We start from the raw sequence: 25,336 nt of genomic DNA, 5'->3' as shown, positions 1-25,336 counted from the left end.
TCTGTGAAGTTCGCATGTTCTCCCTGTGTCCGTGTGGGTTTCCTCCAGGAGCTCCGGTAACCCCCCCCCCAATCCAAAGACTAGGTTAATTGGAGACACTACAATTACCCTTAGATGGACGATCAGGTGGCGCAGCGGTAAAAACACACGCTGGAACCAGAGCTGGGATCTCTAATACATCGTATCGAGTCACAGCTCTGCCTGCCGTCTGGGCTGAGTGCCCATATGAACAACGATTGGCCTGTTGGGGCATTAAGCTGGATAGGGACTCTCTCATAACTGATGCAACTACGACCTCTGATGGCGCCTGCACAGAGGCGGGGAAGGAGTGCGTTGATCAGGGTGTGTCTCTCCGTACGCAGAGCTGATCCGCAGCTGATCTCATCTAGTGTAGGTGACAAAATGCACACGGCTGCTGTCCACGTGTCAGAGGGGGCGTGGGTTAGGTTCGTTCTCCTCAATCAGAGCCGGGGTCGGCGTTAGTGAGAGGAAGCATGACGCAATCGGGCAGTTGGATGCGCTAAAAAGTCGGGGGAAGAGGGGAAGAAAAAGCATAAACAAATAAACAAAAAAATGCCCTTAGATGTGCGCGTGTGTGTCCTGCAATGGACTGGTGCCCTGTTCAGGGTGTCTGTGTGACTTGTGCCTATTAAGTTTAATATCAAACACAGTCATGGACATTTTCGTATCTCCAATTAACCTGACTGCATGTCTTTGGACTGTAGGAGCAAACTGGAGCTCCCGGATGAAACCCACCCAGACACGGGGAGAACATGCAAACTCCACACAGAAAGGACCCGGACCGCTCCACCTTGGAATCAAACCCAGGACCTTCTTGCTGTGAGGCGACAGTGCTACCCACCGAGCCACCGTGCTACCCAGCCAAAAGATGTATAAATATGTCAAAGTATTTTTCCCTGATCAAATCACAGTTAATCACATCTAACCATGCATGCATGAAATTTAGTGTTAATGTACTCAAGACTGCTTCGAACAAATAATTTCTTATTCGTTTTAACCTGTAACTAGTTAGAAAAACAGTGACTTTATTGTTATTATTGAATTACAGTACATTTTGTAAAATCTCACCTTATTAAAAAAAATTTCAAATTACCATTGATAATGACACTTTGTCTCCGTCTTCTAACATCCGAAATCTTGGTGTAATTTTTGATAGCAACCTCTCTTTTGACCGCCATGTAAATCACATCACCAAAACTGCTTTCTTTCATCTAAAAAACATAGCACGTCTACGTCCATCACTCTCCTTTTCTGCCGCCGAAACCTTGATTCATGCTTTTATTACATCCAGAATTGATTATTGCAATAGCATCCTTTATGGTACATCTAACAAAATCCTAAAAAAACTTCAGTATATCCAGAATTCAGCTGCTCGCCTCCTTACTCATACTCGCTCCCGTGATCATATTACACCTGTTCTCCAAAAACTTCATTGGCTTCCCGTTGCTCAACGCATTCAATTCAAAATTCTTCTATTCACTCACAAAGCTCTCCATAATCAGGCCCCATCCTACCTCACCGACCTGCTCCATCATCACATTCCCTCCCGTAGCCTTCGCTCTTCTGAGGCTAACCTACTGTCCATACCCTCTGGGACCAAGCACCGGACCTGGGGTGACAGGGCCTTTTCCATAGCTGCTCCATCTTTATGGAATGCTCTCCCCAAACACCTACGAGATTGTCCTGACCTGTCCAAATTCAAGTCACTTCTCAAAACTCATCTATTCAAAATGGCATTTAACTTGTAACAACACGAAATAAATGCTTTTATCTTTGCTATTCTTTTTAATAGTTTTTATACTTAGATCACGACAGAAATGTGAAGTCCTAGATCCTAAAACTTGTAAAGTTTTCAGTTTCCTGATTGCATGTGAATCTGTCCTGTTTCTGTCTAATTTTAAGAAATTGTTCTATATTTGTTGTTCTCTCTCATAATTTAGCTAATTTTTAATGAACTGTCTTATGCTGCTCTCTTTGTTTTTATCTTAATTATTCTTGATGTTGATGTACTATTTTGATTTTGTACTATGATTTGTATGGTGTATGTACGTATTTGTTTTGATTATTTGTCTTATGTAAAGCGTCTTTGAGTATCTTGAAAAGCGCTATATAAATAAAATGTATTATTATTATTATTATTATTAATGTGTTGTACCCAATACAAAATTCAAATGTTTCTAGTATTATTTACATTTTTATAAACTATAAGGAAGCATAAAGGTTTTTCTCAGACGATGTTGAATAGTGCATGGTGTGTGTGTGTGTGTGTGTGTGTGTGTGTGTGTGTGTAGTAATATACCTATGGGACATAGGTGCATCTCTGTGGTGATGATGAAGCTTTGGATGAGTAGTTGAAATAGTAGTAAAGCGAGACACATTACATAGACACACACACACACACACACACACAATTTTGTCACTGGTGGTGAAGATTTGCCCTCGAACACACAGAGAAATGACACTCATACAATCAGCCATCTGACCTCAGCCTACACTTTACACACATTAGGCTTCTTAAAGCAACAGGACAGAGAACACCAGCCCCATTCTGTAGGTGAAATAGAAGAATCCTGCATTGCGAAGAAGTATTTATATTAAATATATTAATAAAAGAACAATCATTAAAATATCTATCAAACAAGAAGCACACTGATTAATGTAAGGTCACTGTGTTTCAAACATTACAGACATGCAGTTTGTTTAATTGATACAAAACTCAATGATTTAAAATAACAGATTGAAACAGTGTTACATTTATATTAAGATGTACAAAACTCTGCCACCTTGCTCCTGTTCTGGATTTATAAATATATTTACACAGAGAGTAGCACTGACACCTCACAGCATGGAGTCTGCATGTTCTCCCTGTGTCCGTGTGGGTTTCCTCTGGGTGCCCATCCACAAGTCCAAAGACATGCAGTCAGGACAACTGGAGCTACTAGAAACTGCTCTGTGTGAATGTCTGGTGATCTGTTTAGGGTGCTTCCTGCCTTTCACCCAATGAATCTGACTAAAGGGTGGTAAATTAATGTATAAAATAATATTAATAAATAAGTCTTATCTTATTAAAATATTAAAATTAATAAAATAAAATAAAAAATGACGAATACATTATTATTATTATTGTCATTATTATTATTAATAATATTATAGTTGTCATTATTAGTGTTATTATTTTTTTTATTATTATTATTATTATTGTTGTCATTATTAGTGTTATTATTCATATTATTATTCATATTATTATTGTCATTATTAGTGTTGTCATTATTAGTGTTGTTATTATTATTAATATTATTGCTGTCATTATTAGTGTTATTATTATTATAATTCATAATATTATTGTTGTTGTCATTATTAGTGTTATTATTATAATTAATATTATTGTTGTTGTCATTATTAGTGTTATTATTATTGTTATTATTGTCATTATTAGTGTTATTATTATTATTAATATTGTTGTTGTCATTAATTAATATTATTATTATTGTTGTTGTCATTATTATTGTTATTATTAATAATATTATTATTAATAAACAATGCCACTAAAAATGGACAGTGTGTAGTGGGGAATATTATGAATTAGGATTTAAATGATTTAGGATTTAATGAACTTCATCAATTGCAAGTAATGTTAATAAAAACACATGGTAGTTTTTTTTTCTTCCCAAAATCCACCCACAAAAAGTGTGCAGAAAATATATTTGTGTGTGTAAGCAATCTAAAAACAGTTCACAAGGGTTTAAAAAAGTAAGTGTGTCAAAGAGCATATTATTCAGGTTCTTAAGGGTTTGTTAAAGCAGGATGACACAAAGCTCTGTCTTGTTCTTAAGCCCTTTTTTTCAATTTGTCTTCATCCACCTTAACATGCACACACTTCCATCCACACACTAACATGTGCTCATACACACTGGCTTTCTGGAGAAGATCAAACTGTTAGATTCAATCTCCTTCTAAACTTAATTACCATTTTAATTAAAATGGGCATGAGGATTAATAATCCTTCAACATATGGTTTAGGGCAGAAAATGATAATCCCAGTAGACAATTACATATTCTTTCTTAGTCTAGCGTGCAAAGCTATAATGAGTGTGCGCTTTCACTGACAATCATTTGATGTGACTTGCCAACACTCTTTACACCATTAGTTAGATTAATTACAGAATAAAAGTCTATATGTCTGTTTGTGTGTGTGTGTGTGTAAGCTCTACCGTGTCCCTGAAAAGAATGATGAATGAAAGACATCTGCTTGCCTGAAAGTCTGGGCTACTTTAATGATGTCTGTGACTACAGTATATAAACTCTGGTTACAGGCAAGACCGTCGCCAGTCACGAGTGAACACACAGACGCTGCACACTTCTTAATGTTATCGTTTTATTGCATGTGCCTATTCCCAATCATTACATGTTCTAAAGCAATACTAACTACACTGATATTAAATTATCTCTCAATAGCATCACAATGCGCACTAGATGAAATATGTACAATGGAAGACACAGCAAAAAAAAAAAACCAAGCAAGGCTTAAAATAGTCATCTTTTCCATACTGAGAAAAAATATAATTAGAGTAAGAACACTGCTCAGATCACTGGTAGATTCCAATAGCAAAAAACTGAAAGGTTTTCATTCAAAGTTGGCAAGAAAATAATATGTACAGCAAAAAAACCTTTTCATGGTTTATCAAACTTTATGAACAGTATTTATACATTTGGTTTCTTTCTGTAAACTATTTAATTTTTTATAAAATGTAAATATTGCATATGCCATATGTAAATTTGTACCTATTCTTTAATATCAAGTAGTATTCAATTAAATTGAATGTTTTCGTTTTTATGTTACAGCATTATAAAATATTTCCTCAGTGGCATTTATCATACAGTTTGCACATTCTTACAAACCTAGCAAAAGATTAGAAATAATAATAAAAAAACCTCCAGGCCAAACTTTGGTGTTTGGCAAGTACCTTCATTAGTGCTTTACCTGTTGGGGAAATTTATTTAAACATATACTGCTTATATACACAAAAAACAAAGGTTTTATCTCATCATTAACTTAAAAACATTCCAAAGTCACAACTGCACATCGGTTGCATCATCAGCTTTTCTATATACATATTTACAGCTTGTAGGCAAGTCATGTGACTTTCATTTTGCTTGTGTTTGTCGTACGATTTACTGGTTTTGTTTCGTTTCGCTTTGTCCGTGCTTTGCTCATACGGAGCTGCAGAATACTCTACATTCAAATTCATTTCTGTGTTACAATCCGAGTACTTTATAAGTGCAAGACAAAACACTGGTACTTCTTGTGATCACAGCATAGTGCGCATTACATGATTAGGTGTAACAATTCATGATTTATCAATTTTCAAGGTTTTTTGACTGTTTACATGACACTGCAGAAACAAAGAGTGGAACAGATCATAGATTAAGGGCGTAAGGAGTGTAATACAGGTTGCATGGTATTTTTTTCTTTAAAGTTCAATGTATCCTGCTGGTGCACTTCTAGATTAGAATGGAACTTTTTTCAAGCAACTCACATATCGGTTTGATGTACAAACAATGCATCAAAATGAAACACAAAACAAAATGTACTTAATTAATAAAAATGGTAAAGCCTCAACAATGGGTATTTTTATTATTTGTCTATGCATTTTCTCCCAATTTAGTGTAGTCGATTTGTCTTCCGCTGCTGGGGGATCCCTGATTGCAGTCGAGGTGGGTATATTGCTGCTCACGCCTCCTCCAATCCACATGCAGCCCTTTTGTGTAACCCTTTTTCACCCATTAATTCTGCACAGGTGCCTATCTATCTGCCCATCCGGATCCTTACACAGTGTTTGAAGACCTTACCCACATAGTCCGGTCATCCCGCCCTAGCAGAACCGTATCTGCTGCAGGCACTGCCAATTATGCCCGCTAGATGGCGCCCGGCTGACCGAGTTTCGAACCGAGTAGTTCACAATCTCTGCGCTGGTGTGCTCGCGGAATATCCCGCTGCGCCACCTGGGCGCCCACAAGTGGTATTCATGTACAATTTTATTTTGTGTTCACGTGCCTGTTAAAATTTGCTTATTTAGCCCTGAATTAGAAAATCGGCGCTGCGTATGAGCTGAAAGACTGTTTCTCAAACTTCACAATATGACTAAAACAGTGCTCTCACTATTACTGAAGATCTATTTGTAACTCATAATACTCTTCAGTATACAGAGAGTTATTTGAGACCCAGCAAGACTTCTTTGCTCTATTTGCAAGTGAGTTTTGAATATAATATGCGCCTTGTAATACACTCCTCATAATTCTTGGTTTTTATATACTCAATTGCTCTTATTGGTTGCTGCTCTATGTTAGACTCACAACTACTTGTTGGGGAGTTGTTAGCACAGTTGAAGCCCTAACGACTGATCAGCAACTGCAGAAATCACATTGCTGAACCACTTCTACTACAGAAGCGGTCAAGTACTAACGTTTCATCAATGATCTGCCTGGGAAGACACCTTCCCAAAATTAGCCAGCGACTAGAAATGAGCATTAGGATCACATTGTGTGCACCAGGCCCTAGTGGTGAGGACAAGCTCCCGGGTTAATAAATCTAAAAGCGGTAGAGTAAAATTAGGTCCTTGTGTTTTACATGTCTATTTGGTGGACACTTGTGGTGAGTGTATTTGTATCTATGTACCTGACTGGCTGGCTAACTGGCAGCTGCTTAGCACACATGGATGTGAGTGAGGCAGCGTTGCACCGCATCCCCTGCCATTCACCAGCAGTTATAAATAGAATTATATTAATATTAAAATCAGTTAAATATATGTGTAATACTTAGAATAGAATAAGAATAGCAATATAGGAAATCTTTGTTTGCAGAGGAAGTCACTATTCATGGTAAAATCCTGATCCTACTGCATTAGACATTCAGTTTCCATGGTAAGCGATCTTTGATACTCTGTGAATGTTTCTAGGTCCATAACAAATGTCCGTAAGGAAAACACTGTTTGACAGTAAGTAAGGCTTTGGATTGGCATTTACAACATTCAGCACTGAAAATAAATAGTTTTTATAGATCAATATATCATTTTTAATATGCAAGTCAAAACCTGGCTTAATCTGAGGTAGTGTTTTTAAGCGACTAGTTCATTTAGTTGGTGAAAATAACCATTTATCGCCGCGTACGTGTGTACGTATCTGAAACACACCCAGCAATGCACACATATACATAAATAAATAAGTACGTGCCATGTGCAACATGTGTGTGTGTGTGTGTGTGTGTGTGTGTGTATATATGTGAGTGTGTGCTGACGTTACACTTCAGGTTGGATTCACAGGTCAGGGACACTGGCACCTCAAAAGTTCAAAGCACTTAAACAGAAACCAGTAATACATGAGTCTATAAGGGAGTGAGCCCACAATGACGCACAGACAGATGTGGGGTCCAGCCTTTGTGTCTGTTAAGTCCGTTAGTCATTTTTAGAGCAGCACGGAGATAGAAGACCTCGTCAGTGGGACAAAGAGCAGGTCAAGTGTCCTGGTTGCCATGGCGATCGGCATTTAAATAAGTTCAAGGGTCAAAGATCAGGCAAGTGCAGGAGAGGCAGCAGGAGCAGCAGTGTGGTACATCTGTCTGCACGGCCGTCCTTGTCTTTTTTTTTTTTTCTTTCCACCCATCTCTCTCTCTGTTGTCTGGAAAAGTATCGAGGGTCCAATACGGGGTCTGGATCTGTTTAGTCTACAAAAAGAAAAACAACAGATTAGTCTGATGACCATGAACATGTCTAGACACACAGACAGACATTCCTTCGCTTCACTCAGGACAAAAACCATAGCAGTATGAAACAAGCAATAAAACAATGTTGTATAATACTGACACAACCCAGAACATGAGATATGGACTGACTGACAAAAATCTAAAAACGTTTTAGCCTTATATGGACTTGTTTTAATTAGAAGTATTGATTGCTGGGGCTTTTTTTTCTCCTGGGTCAACAGCACTGTTTAATACTTGTCTATACATACCATGTCACAATGTTCCAGACCATACAGAAAAAACACCACAATAATTACAAAAATAATACGGTAGCACTGTCGCCTCACAGCAAGAAGGTCCTGGGTTTGATCCCCAGGCGAGGCGGTCCAGGTCCTTTCTGTGCGAAGTTTGCATGTTCTTCCGGTGTCTGCGTGGGTTTCCTCTGGGAGCTCCGGTTTCCTCCCACAGTCCAAAAACATGCAGTCAGGTTAATTGGAGACACTGAATTGCCCTGTAGGTGAATGGGTGTGTGTGTGTATGTGTCTCTGCCCCGCGAAGGACTGGCGCCCCGTCCAGGGTGTTACTGTGTGCCTTGCGCCCATTGAAAAGCTGGGATAGGCTCCAGCACCCCCCCACTACTAACAGCCACAGCATGAAGAAACAACAGTAAAATTGTACGTGAACCACGATTGGCTGTTGTTCATAGGGTAGGATAAGCCGAATATCTCTGCTGGCTGGTTGATGGGGTCTGCACAGAGTCTAGGGATAATACATTGATCAGGGTGTGGCTCTCCGTACACAAAGCTGATCCGCATATGAACTCGCCTCGTTCAGGTGAAAAGATGCAATCGGCTACTGCACACGTGTCGGAGGGGGCGTGTGACAGTCTTGCTGTCCTAAATATGGGGCGGGGGTTAGCTCCAGTAAAGAGAAAGCATAATGCAATTGGGTAAAAACTGGATGTGCTAAAGAATCAGTAGAAAAGGGATAAAAGGCATAAAAAACACATATGCTAGAATTCAGGGTTCTAATTCAAAGCAGTGCTATGGAGCGGTCAAGCGTCTACCAATAGGCATGATTGACTATCTCTGGAGGGAGAGACGTCCGAGGCCCTGAGATGGATTGACATTCAGTGATTCCAAGGATAAAACAGTGGTAAACAGGAAAATGAATTGAACTAAAGAATGAATTTAGTTTTTAATCTGTATATATAGAGCAGAGGTGTCAAACTAATTTTCACTGAGGGCCACATCTGCATTATGGTGGCCCTCAAAGGGCCGATTGTAACGTATCCTGCTGTGATTGCAGTCTTGGACAATTTGTTGTTTTTCTTGGAGGCTAAATTCTGTATTTGGTGCAAAATGCCAAATTTATACTGTATATTTATAATGTATATGTACATTTATATTGTACTCCTTAACCACAGACACGGCCTCATAACACAAGAGATGTACCGATTTTCCTTCTTGAAGCACAAACTTGTTTTCACTTTCCCATCTTTCATTTAAATCCCTTCCTTCTGCTTAAATTTTCTCTACTGGTACATTTTGGGATTGTTTGTAAATATTTCTCAACATCACTTGTTGGAAAACCGCCTCAGTTAAACGCTGATGTAAAAACACTGCCATCTAGTGCCGGGATGAGGTCACTTTGCGGGTCACAAATTCGGCATGCTTTGTGGGAGATGCAGTTTATGTAGGATACAATCATACACATTTCAAGCTCTAAAGCCATCTAAAATGACGTGGCGGGCCTTGAGTTTGATACGTGATATAGAAGATCCTATAAAGTTATTTCATTTTGTTGCATGGCTTCCTAATCCCATGATAATCATTATGATTGAATACAGCTGGTATTTCTTACCTGCCTACGCAAATGTGGCTAATTTGAATGTATTTAGAAAAAACAAGGAACGGTTGCCTTAGGATACTAAACCTAAACAGTCAACTTATTCTGAGAAGAAATTTGCCTGGACGGTCAGCTGTAATCCCTTCAAAAAATACTAAAAACAAATGGAACCCATGACACTGAACACTGTCAAGTGAGCTTCACAGAGGAACAGGTTTAGAGGCTGTGATCCATGAAAAAGCCCCTAGTACTGGTTACAGAAACGTTTTAGTGTTTTATACCATACCAGATCATTTTAATCAATTTTGTCCTGGTTAAGACTTCTCTGAGTGTGTAAGTGCATTTACGAATAAAATAATTGACGCTACGCATCAAACAGTACTAAAGTATATGCCATCGTGTTGAATTAGGACACAGCCCAACGAATTTTCCTGCAGGTGATCTTCCAGACACACAAAAGGAAAACACACCAGTTCTGCTGGCATCAAAGCTGCAAGTGCAATAACACATACGGGTGGTCATGTATTTGCAAGGCAAACTGACGGTGCAGTAGCTTTTAATGTCAACACTCTGACCGTATCAATTGTCTCTCTAATTGGTGCAAAGTAAACCAGAACTAGAACCATGTGTTCCTTCACTTGCTGTACTGAATAAATAAGCAACACCCTATGCATATGAGTTTTTCCTAAAAAACAGCTTGCACTCTGTGCCTCCATTTCGATCCGCCCTTGCCCTCCCTTGCCGTCTCCTTTACCAAGTAAGGAATGCGCCCTTCTAGCTAGGCGCAACTGAAGTGGCAGGTGCTCTGAAAGAACACAGACGCTGGTATTTATCGCAATGCAGCTGACAGTCAGCGTTTCCCATGTCTCTGAATGATGGGATACGCCACGCATATTCGTTCTCAGATAATCCCACATCATCAAAGACATTTTTTTGAGTTAGTAACAGTTAGTAATTTTAAAATTGTGAGCACATAAAGTGGTAGTTTAAAAAAAAAAAAAACAGGAGTGTACAATAATAAATAGTTAATTATTTTTAAAATGTAAATTATAGTCCTTCTGATATCTCATAATAGCAGACCAACCTAAATTCTTAAAAGATATAAACTATTTTGGCTGTGTCACAAACCTCACAGTAGTATTAAACACAATATAGAATTAGTAAACTACTAACAGAAAGTACTCTGACTTACTCTGGTAAATGTATTAGTAGCTTCATAAGCCAAAATACCAGTTTTATGCTAGTAACACTAGCACATAATTCATAATCTACATTGTACTTTATATACAGTGGCACATACTTAACAAGCCAGAAATTAGCCTTAGCTTGTATTTAGATATAGAAAGTTCCAGAGTTTACTGGGCTCTCATAATAATAATCAATAATTTTCTTCTGGATAAATGAAGTATCTGTCTGTCCGTTCATCTGTCTATCTATCTATCTGTCTTTTTGTCTATCTATATATCCGTCTGTCTGTCTGTCTGTCTGTCTGTCTGTCTGTCCGTCCGTCCGTCCGCCTGCCTGTCTGTATATCTATCTATCTACAGTGTATCACAAAAGTGAGTACACCCCTCACATTTCTTCAAATATTTCATTATATCTTTTCATGGGACAACACTATAGACATGAAACTTGGATATAACTTCGAGTAGTCAGTGTACAGCTTGTATAGCAGTGTAGATTTACTGTCTTCTGAAAAAAACTCAACACACAGCCATTTATGTCTAAATAGCTGGCAACATAAGTGAGTACACCCCACAGTGAACATGTCCAAATTGTGCCCAAATGTGTCGTTGTCCCTCCCTGGTGTCATGTGTCAAGGTCCCAGGTGTAAATGGGGAGCAGGGCTGTTAAATTTGGTGTTTTGGGTACAATTCTCTCATACTGGCCACTGGATATTCAACATGGCACCTCATGGCAAAGAACTCTCTGAGGATGTAAGAAATAGAATTGTTGCTCTCCACAAAGATGGCCTGGGCTATAAGAAGATTGCTAACACCCTGAAACTGAGCTACAGCATGGTGGCCAAGGTCATACAGCGGTTTTCCAGGACAGGTTCCACTCGGAACAGGCTTCGCCAGGGTCGACCAAAGAAGTTGAGTCCACGTGTTCGGCGTCATATCCAGAGGTTGGCTTTAAAAAATAGACACATGAGTGCTGCCAGCATTGCTGCAGAGGTTGAAGACGTGGGAGGTCAGCCTGTCAGTGCTCAGACCATACGCCGCACACTGCATCAACTCGGTCTGCATGGTCGTCATCCCAGAAGGAAGCTGACGCACAAGAAAGCCCGCAAACAGTTTGCTGAAGACAGGCAGTCCAAGAACATGGATTACTGGAATGCCCTGTGGTCTGACGAGACCAAGATAAACTTGTTTGGCTCAGATGGTGTCCAGCATGTGTGGCGGCGCCCTGGTGAGAAGTACCAAGACAACTGTATCTTGCCTACAGTCAAGCATGGTGGTGGTAGCATCATGGTCTTGGGCTGCATGAGTGTTGCTGGCACTGGGGAGCTGCAGTTCATTGAGGGAAACATGAATTCCAACATGTACTGTGACATTCTGAAACAGAGCATGATCCCCTCCCTTCGAAAACTGGGCCTCATGGCAGTTTTCCAACAGGATAACGACCCCAAACACAACCTCCAAGATGACAACTGCCTTGCTGAGGAAGCTGAAGGTAAAGGTGATGGACTAAACCCAATTGAGCACCTGTGGCGCATCCTCAAGTGGAAGGTGGAGGAGTTCAAGGTGTCTAACATCCACCAGCTCCGTGATGTCATCATGGAGGAGTGGAAGAGGATTCCAGTAGCAACCTGTGCAGCTCTGGTGAATTCCATGCCCAGGAGGGTTAAGGCAGTGCTGGATAATAATGGTGGTCACACAAAATATTGACACTTTGGGCACAATTTGGACATGTTCACTGTGGGGTGTACTCACTTATGTTGCCAGCCATTTAGACATTAATGGCTGTGTGTTGAGTTATTTTCAGAAGACAGTAAATCTACACTGCTATACAAGTTGTACACTGACTACTCTAAGTTATATCCAAGTTTCATTTCTATAGTGTTGTCCCATGAAAAGATATAATAAAATATTTGCAGAAATGTGAGGGGTGTACTCACTTTTGTGATACACTGTATCTGCCTGTCTATCTGTCTGTCTATCTACCTATCTGCCTGTCTGTCTGTTTGTCTATCTATCTGTCTGTCTATCTGCCTGCCTGTCTGTCTTTTTGTCTATCTATCGGTCTATTTATCTATCCGTCTATCAATCTATCTGTCCGTACGTCTGCCCATCCTCCGTCCGCCCATCTATCTGTCTGTCTGCCTATCTATCTGCCTGTCTATCTATATATTTATGCATCTGTTTGTATGTCTGTCTATCTATATGTCTGTCTGTCTTTTTGTCTGTCTATATATCTGTCTGTCTATCTACCTATATATCAATGTACTGTATCTATCTATCTGTCTGTCTGTCTGTCTGTCTGTCTGTCTGTCTACTAATCAGTCTGTCTGTCTGTCTATCTATCTATTAAGCTGTCTGTCTGTCTGTCTATCTATCTGTCTATCTATCTGTCTATCTAATCTACAAATAAACATTTGATGTCTGAATGTGATTGATTTTTACCTTTGGAGAAAATCAGTGTTAATATTAAGTGACCAGTTTCACCTCCCTGATTTGTTTTGTTGTTTTGATATGGCTGTTTGACACATTCTATTATTTCCTGTTCTCAGTTCTGCGCTAATTTGATTACAAAACTGATCTATATATTTAGAGTCATCCATCAACAAGCCGTGACGATGAAAAATAGTTTGGACGCTCTAAACGAAAAGGGTTGCATGAATATGAATGAACGCATTCCGTCATTTAAGTGTCTGGCATGAAAAGAATGGCTTGTGTGACGTGACCTCTAACCCTGTGTACTTCTTTGTGAGGTTTCATTTGCATGAGGGCCTCTCAAGGGGTAGAAGCGTTCGCTAAGCCAGACCCGACACAGGCCTCTCCTTCCTGTCGCACGCTCGTTTCTCAATCCATCGTGAGAGCTTTTTTTTTCTTAGAACAAGAGCTGTTTATACAGAGCTAAATTTACACACCTTACACCCCTGGATTCGGCACCGTGGGCTATACAGCCAGTGAGGATCTGTACATGCGAGACTACACAGTTTGCTATGGGAGCCTGATATAACAGTCTAACGTTTTAATATCGCAACATACTTCAAGCCTGGCCTCAAGAGAACGGCTTGTGCCTGTGGTCATTAAAATTACTCCCTAAGCTCACCGGGGCTGACCTTAACTCAACATAAACACACATGTAGACAGTGTGGACGACTAACATGGCATATCTTGATACCTAAAGCCATGTCCATGATGGATTACATGATTACACAAACATGTAACCAGTATTTAGGTGCTAGCACAAACCCAAGTGGGACATTATAAGAAGAAGGGTAACATGCTTCCATCCAGAGGTGCCCTGGGACCTGTAAACAGAGCTAAAAACAAACCATGCAGACTACCAACATCCAGTCAGGATAATGAAGTATCGCTCTTTGCCTAGCAAGCATGATGCTTGACAAACAACCACTGTATTCAGTCTTTATACAGACAGAACATATATGTTTTGGGGAAAACACTGATAAAGGGGGGAGGGGGGGGGCAGTTTGTGCTTATTTTGAGTTTCATTTACCATGCAGACAAAGATGACCAAGAATCAGACCTGTGCTAAATAAATGGGCTTCTGAAGACTTTTGATGGTCAAGTAATTGTTTCAGATGGTTGAAGGGGAGGCGGAACACCTCACTGTCACTGCTGGACTGAGAATATTCCACCAACTAAAAACATCCAGCCAACAGCGCCCCAGGGGCAGCATCAGGTGACCACTGATGAAGGTCTAGAAGATGACCAACTCAAACAGCAGCAATAGATAAGCGATCGTCTCTGACTTTACATCTACAAGGTGGACCAACTAGGTAGGAGTGTCTAATAGAGTGGACAGTGAATGGACACAGTATTTAAAAACTTCAGCAGCGCTGCTGTGTCTGATCCACTCACACCCGCACAACACACACTAACACACACTAACACACCACCACCATGTCAGTGTCACTGCAGTGCTGAGAATGATCCACCACCCAAATAATACCTACTCTGTGGGGGTCCTGACCATTGAAGAACAGCATGAAAAGGCGCTAATAAAGTATGCAGAGAAATAGATGGACTACAGTCAGTAATTGTAGAACTACAAAGTGCTTCTATATGGTAAGTGGAGCTGATAAAATGGACAGTGAGTGTAAAAACAAGAAGGTGGTTTTAATGTTATGGCTGATCGATGTATGTACGATGTGCACAAGAGCTTTTGCAATGGTTTCTGGGCGAGGGTTCATTTGGGGATGGGGGGCAAGTTAAAGGTCAGCACATGGAAGGGGGCGCATGTTCAAAAAGATTAACAACACCTGCCCTAGACAGAGCGTAAATCCATAGCTGGGCATCACACACCCACTCATTCATTCACTCACTCACACCCTTGTCTGCTTGCTTTGTTTAAAGCGACAACAAACGTGTTTTGTTGAACCCATTACTACGTTTGTTTACTACGCAGACGACTAAAACCCGATTCAGTGGCGACACACAATATTGTTCGGTTTGGTGGTTTACTACAGCCCTTCTGAACAGGCTTAACAGGAAAATAGGACCTTGTTTTCTCGTCATCCCTCGCTTTCTGTCAGTGTGCTTCCAGTAACGGTAATGACCGGTAGGCTTTCTCACAGCTGGCTTTTAAGAAAGTGTTAGAGTGAGGCACTTCACCCAACATCCTTTTATGTTTTAACACTTGTAGTGTGAGCTTATTCCTTTCTGAGCCGGCGTAATAAAATATCTGAAACAAATCTGATCAACTTCTACATGCGGTTCAGTCAGTATCTGGGAAATGGTGCCATTAATAAAGGCTGCCTTCCTTAGTAAAATAAAACAATGTAAGGAAAGCACCATGTAGGAGGGTTCTTCAAAAAGTTTCCACATTTTTTATCTCTATTTATTAAGAATTTTAAAAACAAACTACATCACTTTTGTACATAGTCACCTTCAATGCATTTTTCCCAGCGTCGTCCCAACTTATTAATGCCATCAGCAAAAAATGTTTTTGGTCGAGCATGTACAAAATCATCACATGAAAATATTCCTCCCCTTAAAGCTTCTTTGAGCGTCCAAAAAGGTGGAAATCATATGGCGCTAAATCCGGACTAAAAGCTCTCTCTCAGTCTCTCAGACGCGACCTATTACTACTCCTCCCACCCTCACTGTTTCCAACCAAAAGATAAAAGTGTGGAAACTTTTTGAAGATCCCTCGTATAATGACTGCATCAACCCAAATATGAAGGGGGCTTCTTTTAGGGGGGTTACACATAATGATGCAGTACCAATATTTGAGCACCAAAGGTCTGCTGACCAATACCAATATCAACCACAGTAAAGATTCAACATGATTGTGATTCTAGTCAATGCAAAGACTAATAACAGTCTTATAAAGGGTTATGGACAGGGGTGTGGGGCCACCCAAGACCCAAGACCCAAGACACGTTATTTTCAACAGTAAAGTGCACAGTCTGCATCCTGACAGTATCACATGCACTCAAGGAGCTAATAATGGATTAAAAATACATCGATTTAATACCAATCTAGTATTTATTTATTTATTAGGATTTTAATGCATTTTTTCCACAGTTTTATCTCCCACTGCTACCAGAGATACCAGATTGCATTCGAGGAGAGCACGTCGCTGTACACTCCTCTTCCGACACGTGCACAGCCCTCCTCTTCTCGCCCCTGCTTTCTGCACAGGCATCTCTTCCGCCAATCAGGGTCCTTACACAGCGTATGAAGACCCCACCCACCCACCCACCCACCCACCCACCCACCACACACCACCCACCCACACACACACCCACCCACCCACACACACACCCACCCACCCACCCACCCACACACCCACACACACATATTCCGGCCCCCACCCTACAGATATGGTGGCCATTTAGTATCTGCTGCAGGCACTGCCAATTATGCCCGCTAGATGGTGTGGCGCCCAGCCGACCGGAGGCAACACCGAGTTTCGAACCGAGGAGATCAGAATCTCAGTGCTGGTGTGCAAGCGGAATATCCCGCTGCGCCACCTGGGCGCCCTATTTATTAGGATTTTAACGTCATGTTTTACACACTTTGGTTACATTCATGACAGGACAGGTAATCATTGGTCAGTTAAGTTTAAGTCTTTAATGTCAAACACAGTCATGGACAATCTTGTATCTCCAATTCACCTCACTTGCATGTCTTTGGACTGTAGGGAGAAACCAGACCGCTCCACCTGGGAATCGAACCCAGGATCTTCTTGCTGTGAGGCGACAGTGCTACCCACCGAGCCCCCCCAATCTAGTATTTCAGCCCAATATCTGCCCCAGTATAGATAGCTGATATTGGATCATTCATACTGACCACACCATGGCAGGTGGTCTGCTTTCCTCTTGCTCATAAATAGCCATTAGGCCTTTTACACACCGCCTTGCACACACGACTGACGTCACGGAACAAGAGTCATATGAGTGAGGGTGGCCTGTCTGTTATTCAGCTGTTGTATGTGTGCTTGTATGCATGTGATCAGGGGGGTCAGATAGGGAGGGCAGTTTAAATTTCACAGAGCTAATTGAGCAAAAGGAAGCTGAGAAATTCAACTGATGCTTTTCCACGCTTCCGCTCCAAAGAGGGGGAAAAGCAGCAAGTGTTGAGAGTACTGAGGTCATGGGTTTGAAGAGCAATGGGGCGGTCTAAACTTATACAGGAGGGACATGGAGAGGAGAAGAGTACAGACAGACAATATAGCAAAAAAATTTTAATAAAACAAGGCGGTTGTAGCCTAGCGGGTAAGCCACTGGACTAGTAATCGAAAGGTTGCTGGTTCAAGCCCCACCCACTGCCAGGTTGCCACTGTTGGGCCCTTGAGCAAAGCCCTTAACCCTCAATTACTCAGATAGTATACTGTCACAGTACTGTAAGTCGCTTTGGATAAAAGCGTCTGTAAAATGCCAAAAATGTAAATGTAAATATATTTTAAGCCTGACAAAATGCCAACAAAATATTAAAGCCATAATATGAAAAATATATACTTCTGAAATTTTCTTAACCAACATTTACTAAAATAAATAATATATTTATCAAGGGGATAGCATTAAATATATAAAATTTAATTAAATATATTATAATCAAGTGGCATTTTATGAATACTTAATATTTTATAAAATTATCCTGGTCTGGAACCGCAGTGGGGCCGGTTTCCCCAGAATCACTGAATGCCATACATTACCACACCCCAGCAGGATGCTAATCATGTCTGTATGTAGACACATGACTGGCTGACAGCACCGCTGGGCGTTCAAACCCTGGATCCCAGCAATAGTGGGCTAGCACAATTTGCCGCTGCTCCAACTGAGCACAATACCAAAATATATTATGTAAATAATAGAGTAAATAATAGAATGCAATATCACCCTATTGTCATTTTGCCCTAAGACAGCAACATAGGCAGCTGAGTAGTACTTTAGGGCCACCCTGGGGCAAATTAGCACTGTTTTTTATTACTGGAACTTTATAATGGCAATAAAGATTGCTCAAGCGTGTTGACAAAAGGTAACAACTGTTTAACATCATGATGTGTCAAACCGGGACCTGTGCATTAGGAGCTGAAAAAAGCAAAAGCATAAAGAACAAAGTATTGGTAGTATAGTGGTTAAGGGTTTTAGATAATTGATCAGAAGGTAATATGTTCATTTAAACAATAAACAGCTGTCAGGTGCCACAGAGCTAGAGATCTTTCATCCACTTCAGCACCACTAATGGAAAAATGTGAGGCTATTATGAAACTTGACCCAGAAAAAATTTGACACTTCTTTAGCACGCATTTATAGTACGTGCTACCCATCAGTGGTGTCATGCTGAAATGTGCATGCCTTGCTGTCAGGTGCGTTCCTTGTCAGGAGACCATGCTGGAATAGTAATTAAATATTAATAAACACTGCATATGTTGCATATATATACACTTACTGTCCATTTTATCGGCTCCACTTACCATATAGAAGCACTTTGTAGTTCTACAATTACTGAGTGTAGTCCATGTGTTTCTCTGCATGCTTTGTTAGCCCCCTTTCATGCTGTTCTTCAATGGTCAGGACCCTTCAAAAACCACTACAGAGCAGGTATTATTTTGGTGGTAGATCATTCTCAGCACTGCAGTGACAATGACGTGGTGGTGATGTGTTAGTGTGTGTTGTGCTGGTATGAGTGTATTAGACACAGCAGCGCTGCTGGAGTTTTTAAACACCTCACTGTCACTGCTGAACTGAGAATAGTCCACCAACCAAAAATATCCAGCCAACAGCGCTCCATGGGCAGCGTCCTGTGACCACTGATGAAGGTCTAGAAGATCACCAACTCGAACAGCAGCAACAGATGTGCGGTCGTCTCTGACTTTACATCTACAAGGTGGACCAACTAGGTAGGAGTGTCTAATAGAGTGGACAGTGAGTGGACACGGTATTTATCTGATCCACTCATACCAGCACAACACACACTAACACACCACCACCATGTCAAAGTCACTGCAGTGCTGAGAATGATCCACCACCTAAATAATACCTACTCTGTGGTGGTCCTGTGGGAATCATAACCACTGAAGAACAGGGTGAAAGCTGGTTAAAAAAGTATGTAGAGAAACAGATGGACTACAGTCAGTAATTGTAGAACTACAAAGTGCTTCTGTATGGTCAGTGGAGCTGATAAAATGGACAGTGAGTGTAGAAACAAGGAGGTGGCCATACATATCTGCGTAGACTTGTAATTCTGTGACGTGTCTGATAGTTTTATGGGTCACAAAATCTGCATCTATAAAAGGAAGGTTAAGGGTTCACTGCCACTGTTGGGCCTTCTCAAAGGCAATAAGTCCTTTGTTGTTTGAATTGTATCTTGCATTAGCTATAAATCCCTTTTGAATAAAAGCTTCTACAGTGGTACTGTTTAATTATTTATGCTTTTAGTCATAAACCTGCTTACACATTAAATACAACCTAATATTTACCTCTATCCCTATAGCTTTTTGTTTCTTTCGTTTGCACGTATTCTCCTGTCCCCTACTCCAATCTGTGGAGCTGCTAGGGGAACCAAATTGTGTGAGTGTATATGTCTCATTAAGAATATGCTGAATGGACAAAGCACTTCAGAATAAGGGGGTGGATAAGAAAATGAGGTATGTGTATGCATGCAAACGTGTGTTTTGGGGGGAGGGGGAGTACAAGGGGTCCATTACTCCCTCTGGACTTTGACATAAGGAGTCTATTGTCATTGCTGAAACGTTATAAAGTGCTACGACATGCACAAGGTGCTACAAAACGCACAAGAAGTGTAACACATTAAATGTACGGCAGCACCGAAACACACATCCCACATACCCCTTTTCCACCGACGCGGCACATAGCCCGTTCCGGTTCCCGAACTTGATTTTGAACCGGTTCCGCGTGTTTCCACCGGAAAAAAGAGGTTCCAGAAAATGAACAAGCGGGCCAATCTGGCACCACAGAATACTTGGTTTTTCAGCCCGAACCGTGACGTCCGTCAGTGGGCGTGTCATGTTGTACAGCATAGCGCGTTAGCAACAATGCCGTCCGCTGGTGTCTCGTATGGAGCTTAATGCTGCATTTTTATCTTTTAACTTCACCTGATTACATTTTGAGCCAGTTTGCCGCTGATATTTTCAAAGCGCCTTTAAAAAAGTGAATTGTGTGATATTACGAGATAAAAGTGACCCGGACAGAACGAAAAACGCTTTTTCAACTCCCCGAGCTGCATAAACACCACACGTGTACATCCAGCTAAACACAGATACATGTGGTATTTTAGAGTGGATTTGATGGTTATTTCACACAGATGGATGTTTGTGTTGTGGAACTTTAATGATGTTTCACCGCTCGAGTCGAGCGCTGAGCATATCGGCTATTTGCGCCGAGAGTCGCGGTGAAATCGAAGCGCAAAACTGCTCTCACGTCAATAAACTAAAGAAAACAACAACCGAGACAAACACGTCTCGTCTTCTTATCACCGATAGTTAGATTGATGCTTTTTACATAAAAACAAACATCTGTAACAGAAGCACAAATGCTCGCACATAATCTACACACTCCGCCATGTTATTACTTCTCTTAACTCTTAGTAAGTAACGCCCACCGCTGATGACGCAGGCTTGGTTCTCAAAAACTGGTGGAAACGCGCGTCGGTTCTCTACAGAACACCAAGGTTCAGAGAAACCTGAACAGAACCGGTTCAAGAACTATGGTTTTTTTTGGTGGAAAAGGGGTAACAGAGGCCATGTGCACAGTGAATGAAAGCATAGATCTAAACTTCCGAAAGCCCCACCTCCCCTCCACACACACCACCAGAAGTCTCCAGTCAGTGAACTCAATGACTTTACCCCTCCCCCAAACCAGCCCTCATTCACATTCACACTTGCCCTCCCTGGTAGCCACAGCTAGCGTGTTTCTTGTTTTTATTTGGTTTTTCTTTGACATAAACTACCCCCCGTGCATACCTGATCCAAATTAAATTCAACACACTACGAGAATCATGTGATCATACAAAAAAAGAACACGGTCTGCAAATCACACAGTTATTTAAGACCTGTATATTCTTTTTATTGTGTCACTTTACAATTTAAGGACAAACAGGGTTGCCATATCACCAACAGACCTGTTAGTGTTACTTTGCCCTAGCTGTATGTAACTAATGTATTTGAAAGCACTACCATAAAAACTCCAATGCTACAGTTTTTTTTATTATTATTATCTTTAATAATACACACACCACGACATAAATACAGGGAATTCGGTTGGATTTATGTAGGTTGGATTTATGTATGTTTATGACATGAGGTTTATGGTCATATTTGCAGAGCCATAAAAGATGCGTGTGTCTGTGTGGCAAAAATGATGTCTCCTCGAGAGACACTACCTTGCGCAAATTTCCTTGGGGACATGCAAATGGTCGTAACTACACAGCGCTTTGGATGCGGATGGTATAGACCGAATATGGGGATCAGAACCAATGGAGCCATTTTTATTACAATTTTAACTCCCGGTCAACTCTGTCAGCCAGCCAATTCGGGAAGTACAAATATATATACACCAACCAGGCATAACATTACGACACTGATTATCTCTTCATCACAGCACCTGTTAGTGGGTGGGATATATTAGGCAGCAAGTGAACATTTTATCCTCAAAGTTGATGTGTTAGAAGCAGGAAAAAAAAGCAAGAACAAGGAATTGAGTGAGTGTGACAAGGGCCAAATTGTGATGGCTAGACGACTGGGTCAGAGCATCTCCAAAACAGCAGCTCTTGTGGGGTGTTCCCGGTCTGCAGTTGTCAGTATCTATCAAAAGTGGTCCAAGGAAGGAACAGTGGTAAACCGGTGACAGGGTCATGTGCGGCCAAGGCTCATTGATGCAGGTGGGGAGCGAAGGCTGGCCCGTGTGGTCTGATCCAACAGACGAGCTACTGTAGCTCAAATTGCTGAAGAAGTTAATGCTGGTGCTGATAGAAAGGTGTCAGAATACACAGTGCATCGCAATTTGTTATGTATGGGGCTGCATAGCCTATATACATATATATATTTTTTAGAAACCACACATTCCATTCTGTCATTTACACAAAAATTCCAGGCATGAACCATGACTCCATGACTTGAAGAAATGGTACTAATATTTACATCACTTTCTACCATAACTGTTTCTAATTAGCAATCAAATGAATTAGGTAAAATCGCAACTGTGAGGGAAGAAAAACACACAGACATGAAGTATAACCATTACATGCATTTGCGAGTGTTATTCCAACACCAGACAGCTGGAAGCAACGTGGAAGGGTCCAACACAAACCAAGTACAGATGTAAACAAATAAATCGGGTCCAAAATAAAAAGAACACATCTAAACAAATAAATCGCAATGTGAAAAACAATGATCCGGTCATTTCTGTTTGTATCTTGATTTTGAGTGCTGGTCTAAATCACTTGATCATTGATGCATCAAATTTGGCATGTTTTGTAATCCCAAACCATCTTAAAAGAACACTGCAGTCACTGCAAACACAGCTTTAATGTTTTGCACAACTGTAAACTGTGGGGTAAATCAAATATCTGATAAAAGTGGCATGATTTAAATAATTTATGTGTGTGTGGCTAGTATGAAAGCTCGAGAGATGGTTGATGGTAATGTCTAGTCTCAGGCAACTGAATTTTTTTTAGTGTGCCACCCAGAAGGTATTTATTTAGGTATAGTTTCCTACCGTTACCAGATTCAGCGAGAAGGTTTTATTATAAAGATCGAGCTACTTGTTGCTGATTAGTATATATATAATCTAATATAGTTAAATAATAGGTCAATTAAAATAAAAAAAATGTCATATTAAAATATACTGTGCTAATAGTAGAGATGCTTCCAGGGGCCCTAAATAAACAGGAAGCCCTTTGAACTTGTAGGCAGCACCAGGATTTATACTGGCATACTGTACCCACTAAATGTACACACTGGATTTTTAACCTGATTCCAATTCAAATTAGCACATTTAAATAATTTCACTATTTTCCTTCTATATGTGCTAAACAATTGTAATAAACAGTCACAGTTATTTTCAATATCAGTATGTGCAACACTATGAGGTAGAAAAATAAAGCGTTTGTGGTATTTCTTTATCTATTTTGAGATGATATTAATAAGTAAATGTCAGAACTTAATCTCCATGTTGGTCATGATGTGCAGTAATGTGCTACGATAGCTCAGGGGCACAGTCAGAAGAGAAATGAAAGCTAATTCATGAATGACAGCTAAGCTCGGCTCTCACAAGCTTTCCTATCACACCATCAGCATGCGCAAGAGTCTGTTTGCTTATCGATGATAAGTAATGGTCATTACACAAATAACATACGCACACACTCACACCAACACAATGACTCTGTTTAGAACCGGAAAAGAGGCATATTTGTTCAAAGTCATGTCATGTGCCACCAAATTACTTCAATGCATGCCACCCTGTCATAAAAGCGAACTCATTCGGATGCTTTGAGACAGCATGTGTTGCTCGTTTGCTAGTGGAAATGTCATTTCCTTGTGGCACGTGCTTAAACCACACTGGATTAAATGTCTTCCCATGATATCTATGACATCAGCAGCGCGGTCTCTCACTATTCACTGCAAGCCCCGCGGAACCGATTCCAAACAGAAATGCACACGTGCTAAGACTTCAGTAGATAACGAAACATGCCTTAGATCTTTTTAAAACAGCTAACACAAAACAGGGACGTGATAGGACAGATGGAAAAAAGGAAATATGTATTGAGTTTGTTTGAGAGACTCCAGTGCAGTGTTTACTAGAAATGACCAGAGCTTGTACTTGTGCTTGCTAAAAGAGAATCTCACACAGTGTTGCGTGTGTACTAAACTCATGGACGCCACACAAATCTGCTCTACAATGTGTAATCTGTAGCCGTGTGTAATCCGTCTTAACGGTGTTGCTAAAATCGAGTAACAGAACATCCTGGCCTAGTTTGAACATACCTGTTTCCTCTTACACAAAAACACCATCAGTGTGGCTACCGCTAATTAGAATAACAATAACAAGCTATCTGAGAAAAGGGACAAGTATAAACTGTAGCATCCCTTATGAAATGTTGAAGTATTTTATAGATGTCTTACTTTATAGTTTATATTTACATTTTGGCATTTAGCAGACGCCTTTATCCAAAGCGACTTACATTACAGTTACAGTCTGAGCAATTGAGGGTTTAGCTCAAGGGCCCAACAGCAGCAACCTGGCAGTGGTGGGGCTTGAACCAGCGACCTTCTGGTTACTAGTCCAGTACCTTAACCACTAGGCTATGGCTTGTATGGCTATACACATAATATGATTTTACTGTGATTTCTAAACTGTGTTTATCAAATAGCTACCAATGAAGAACATCCTGGCCTAGTTTGAACATACCTATTTTCTCTCACAAAAAAACAGCCAGTAGTGTGGCTACCGCTAATTAGCATAACAATAATGAGCTACCTGAGAGAAGGGACAGCATTATAAACAATATATCAACCCTAATGAAACGTTGAGGTCTTATTATAATACAATGTGGTTTTGTTATTGTACTTTTTAATTACTTTAGATATTAAATACTAAATCATTATTTTACTGTGGTATTTAATGTTAAACAGGTTTACTGCACATAGCTTGATTTTACTGTGTTTCATTAACTGTGTTTATTAAGTAGTTAACAATGATTTCAGCCCTACTCTGGCATTTTACGGTAACTGTGAACGTTATACTTTCACATAACCTTACCAGAAGGACAGAAAAAAACATAAATAGTAGCCTAGTGGTTAAGGTACTGGACTAGTAATCTGAAGGTTGCCGGTTCAAACCCCACCACTGCCTGGTTGCCACTGTTGGACCCTTGAGCAAGACCCTTAACCCTCAATTGCTTGTATACTGTAAGTCGCTTTGGATAAAGGCGTCTGCTAAATGCTGAAAATTTAAATGTAAATAATATACATACAAAAAAAAAATTGTAAATTGGGTAAATATTCTAACCACATACATGTGTCATAAATAGGGTAAGTGTGTGTACATTAGGAGACAGAACATCCTGGCCT

At 40.4% G+C, this 25,336-nt stretch overlaps 1 protein-coding gene across 1 annotated transcript in view; it reads right to left on the bottom strand.

Moving 5' to 3' along the window:
- Positions 1-4,379: 4,379 nt before the first annotated feature.
- LOC134324749 (insulin receptor substrate 2-like) overlaps positions 4,380-25,336 on the bottom strand; it is a 29,491-nt gene continuing 8,534 nt past the window's right edge. The window contains exon 2 of the mRNA XM_063006686.1: positions 4,380-7,741. Coding sequence (XP_062862756.1) covers positions 7,737-7,741 — 5 coding nt within the window. The 3' untranslated portion in view covers positions 4,380-7,736. The remainder of the gene's footprint in view (positions 7,742-25,336) is intronic.

This window comes from Trichomycterus rosablanca, chromosome 12 (genome assembly GCF_030014385.1).
Source record: "Trichomycterus rosablanca isolate fTriRos1 chromosome 12, fTriRos1.hap1, whole genome shotgun sequence".
Taxonomy (NCBI): Eukaryota; Metazoa; Chordata; class Actinopteri; order Siluriformes; family Trichomycteridae; genus Trichomycterus; species Trichomycterus rosablanca.
This window is presented reverse-complemented; position numbering and strand designations above follow the sequence as displayed.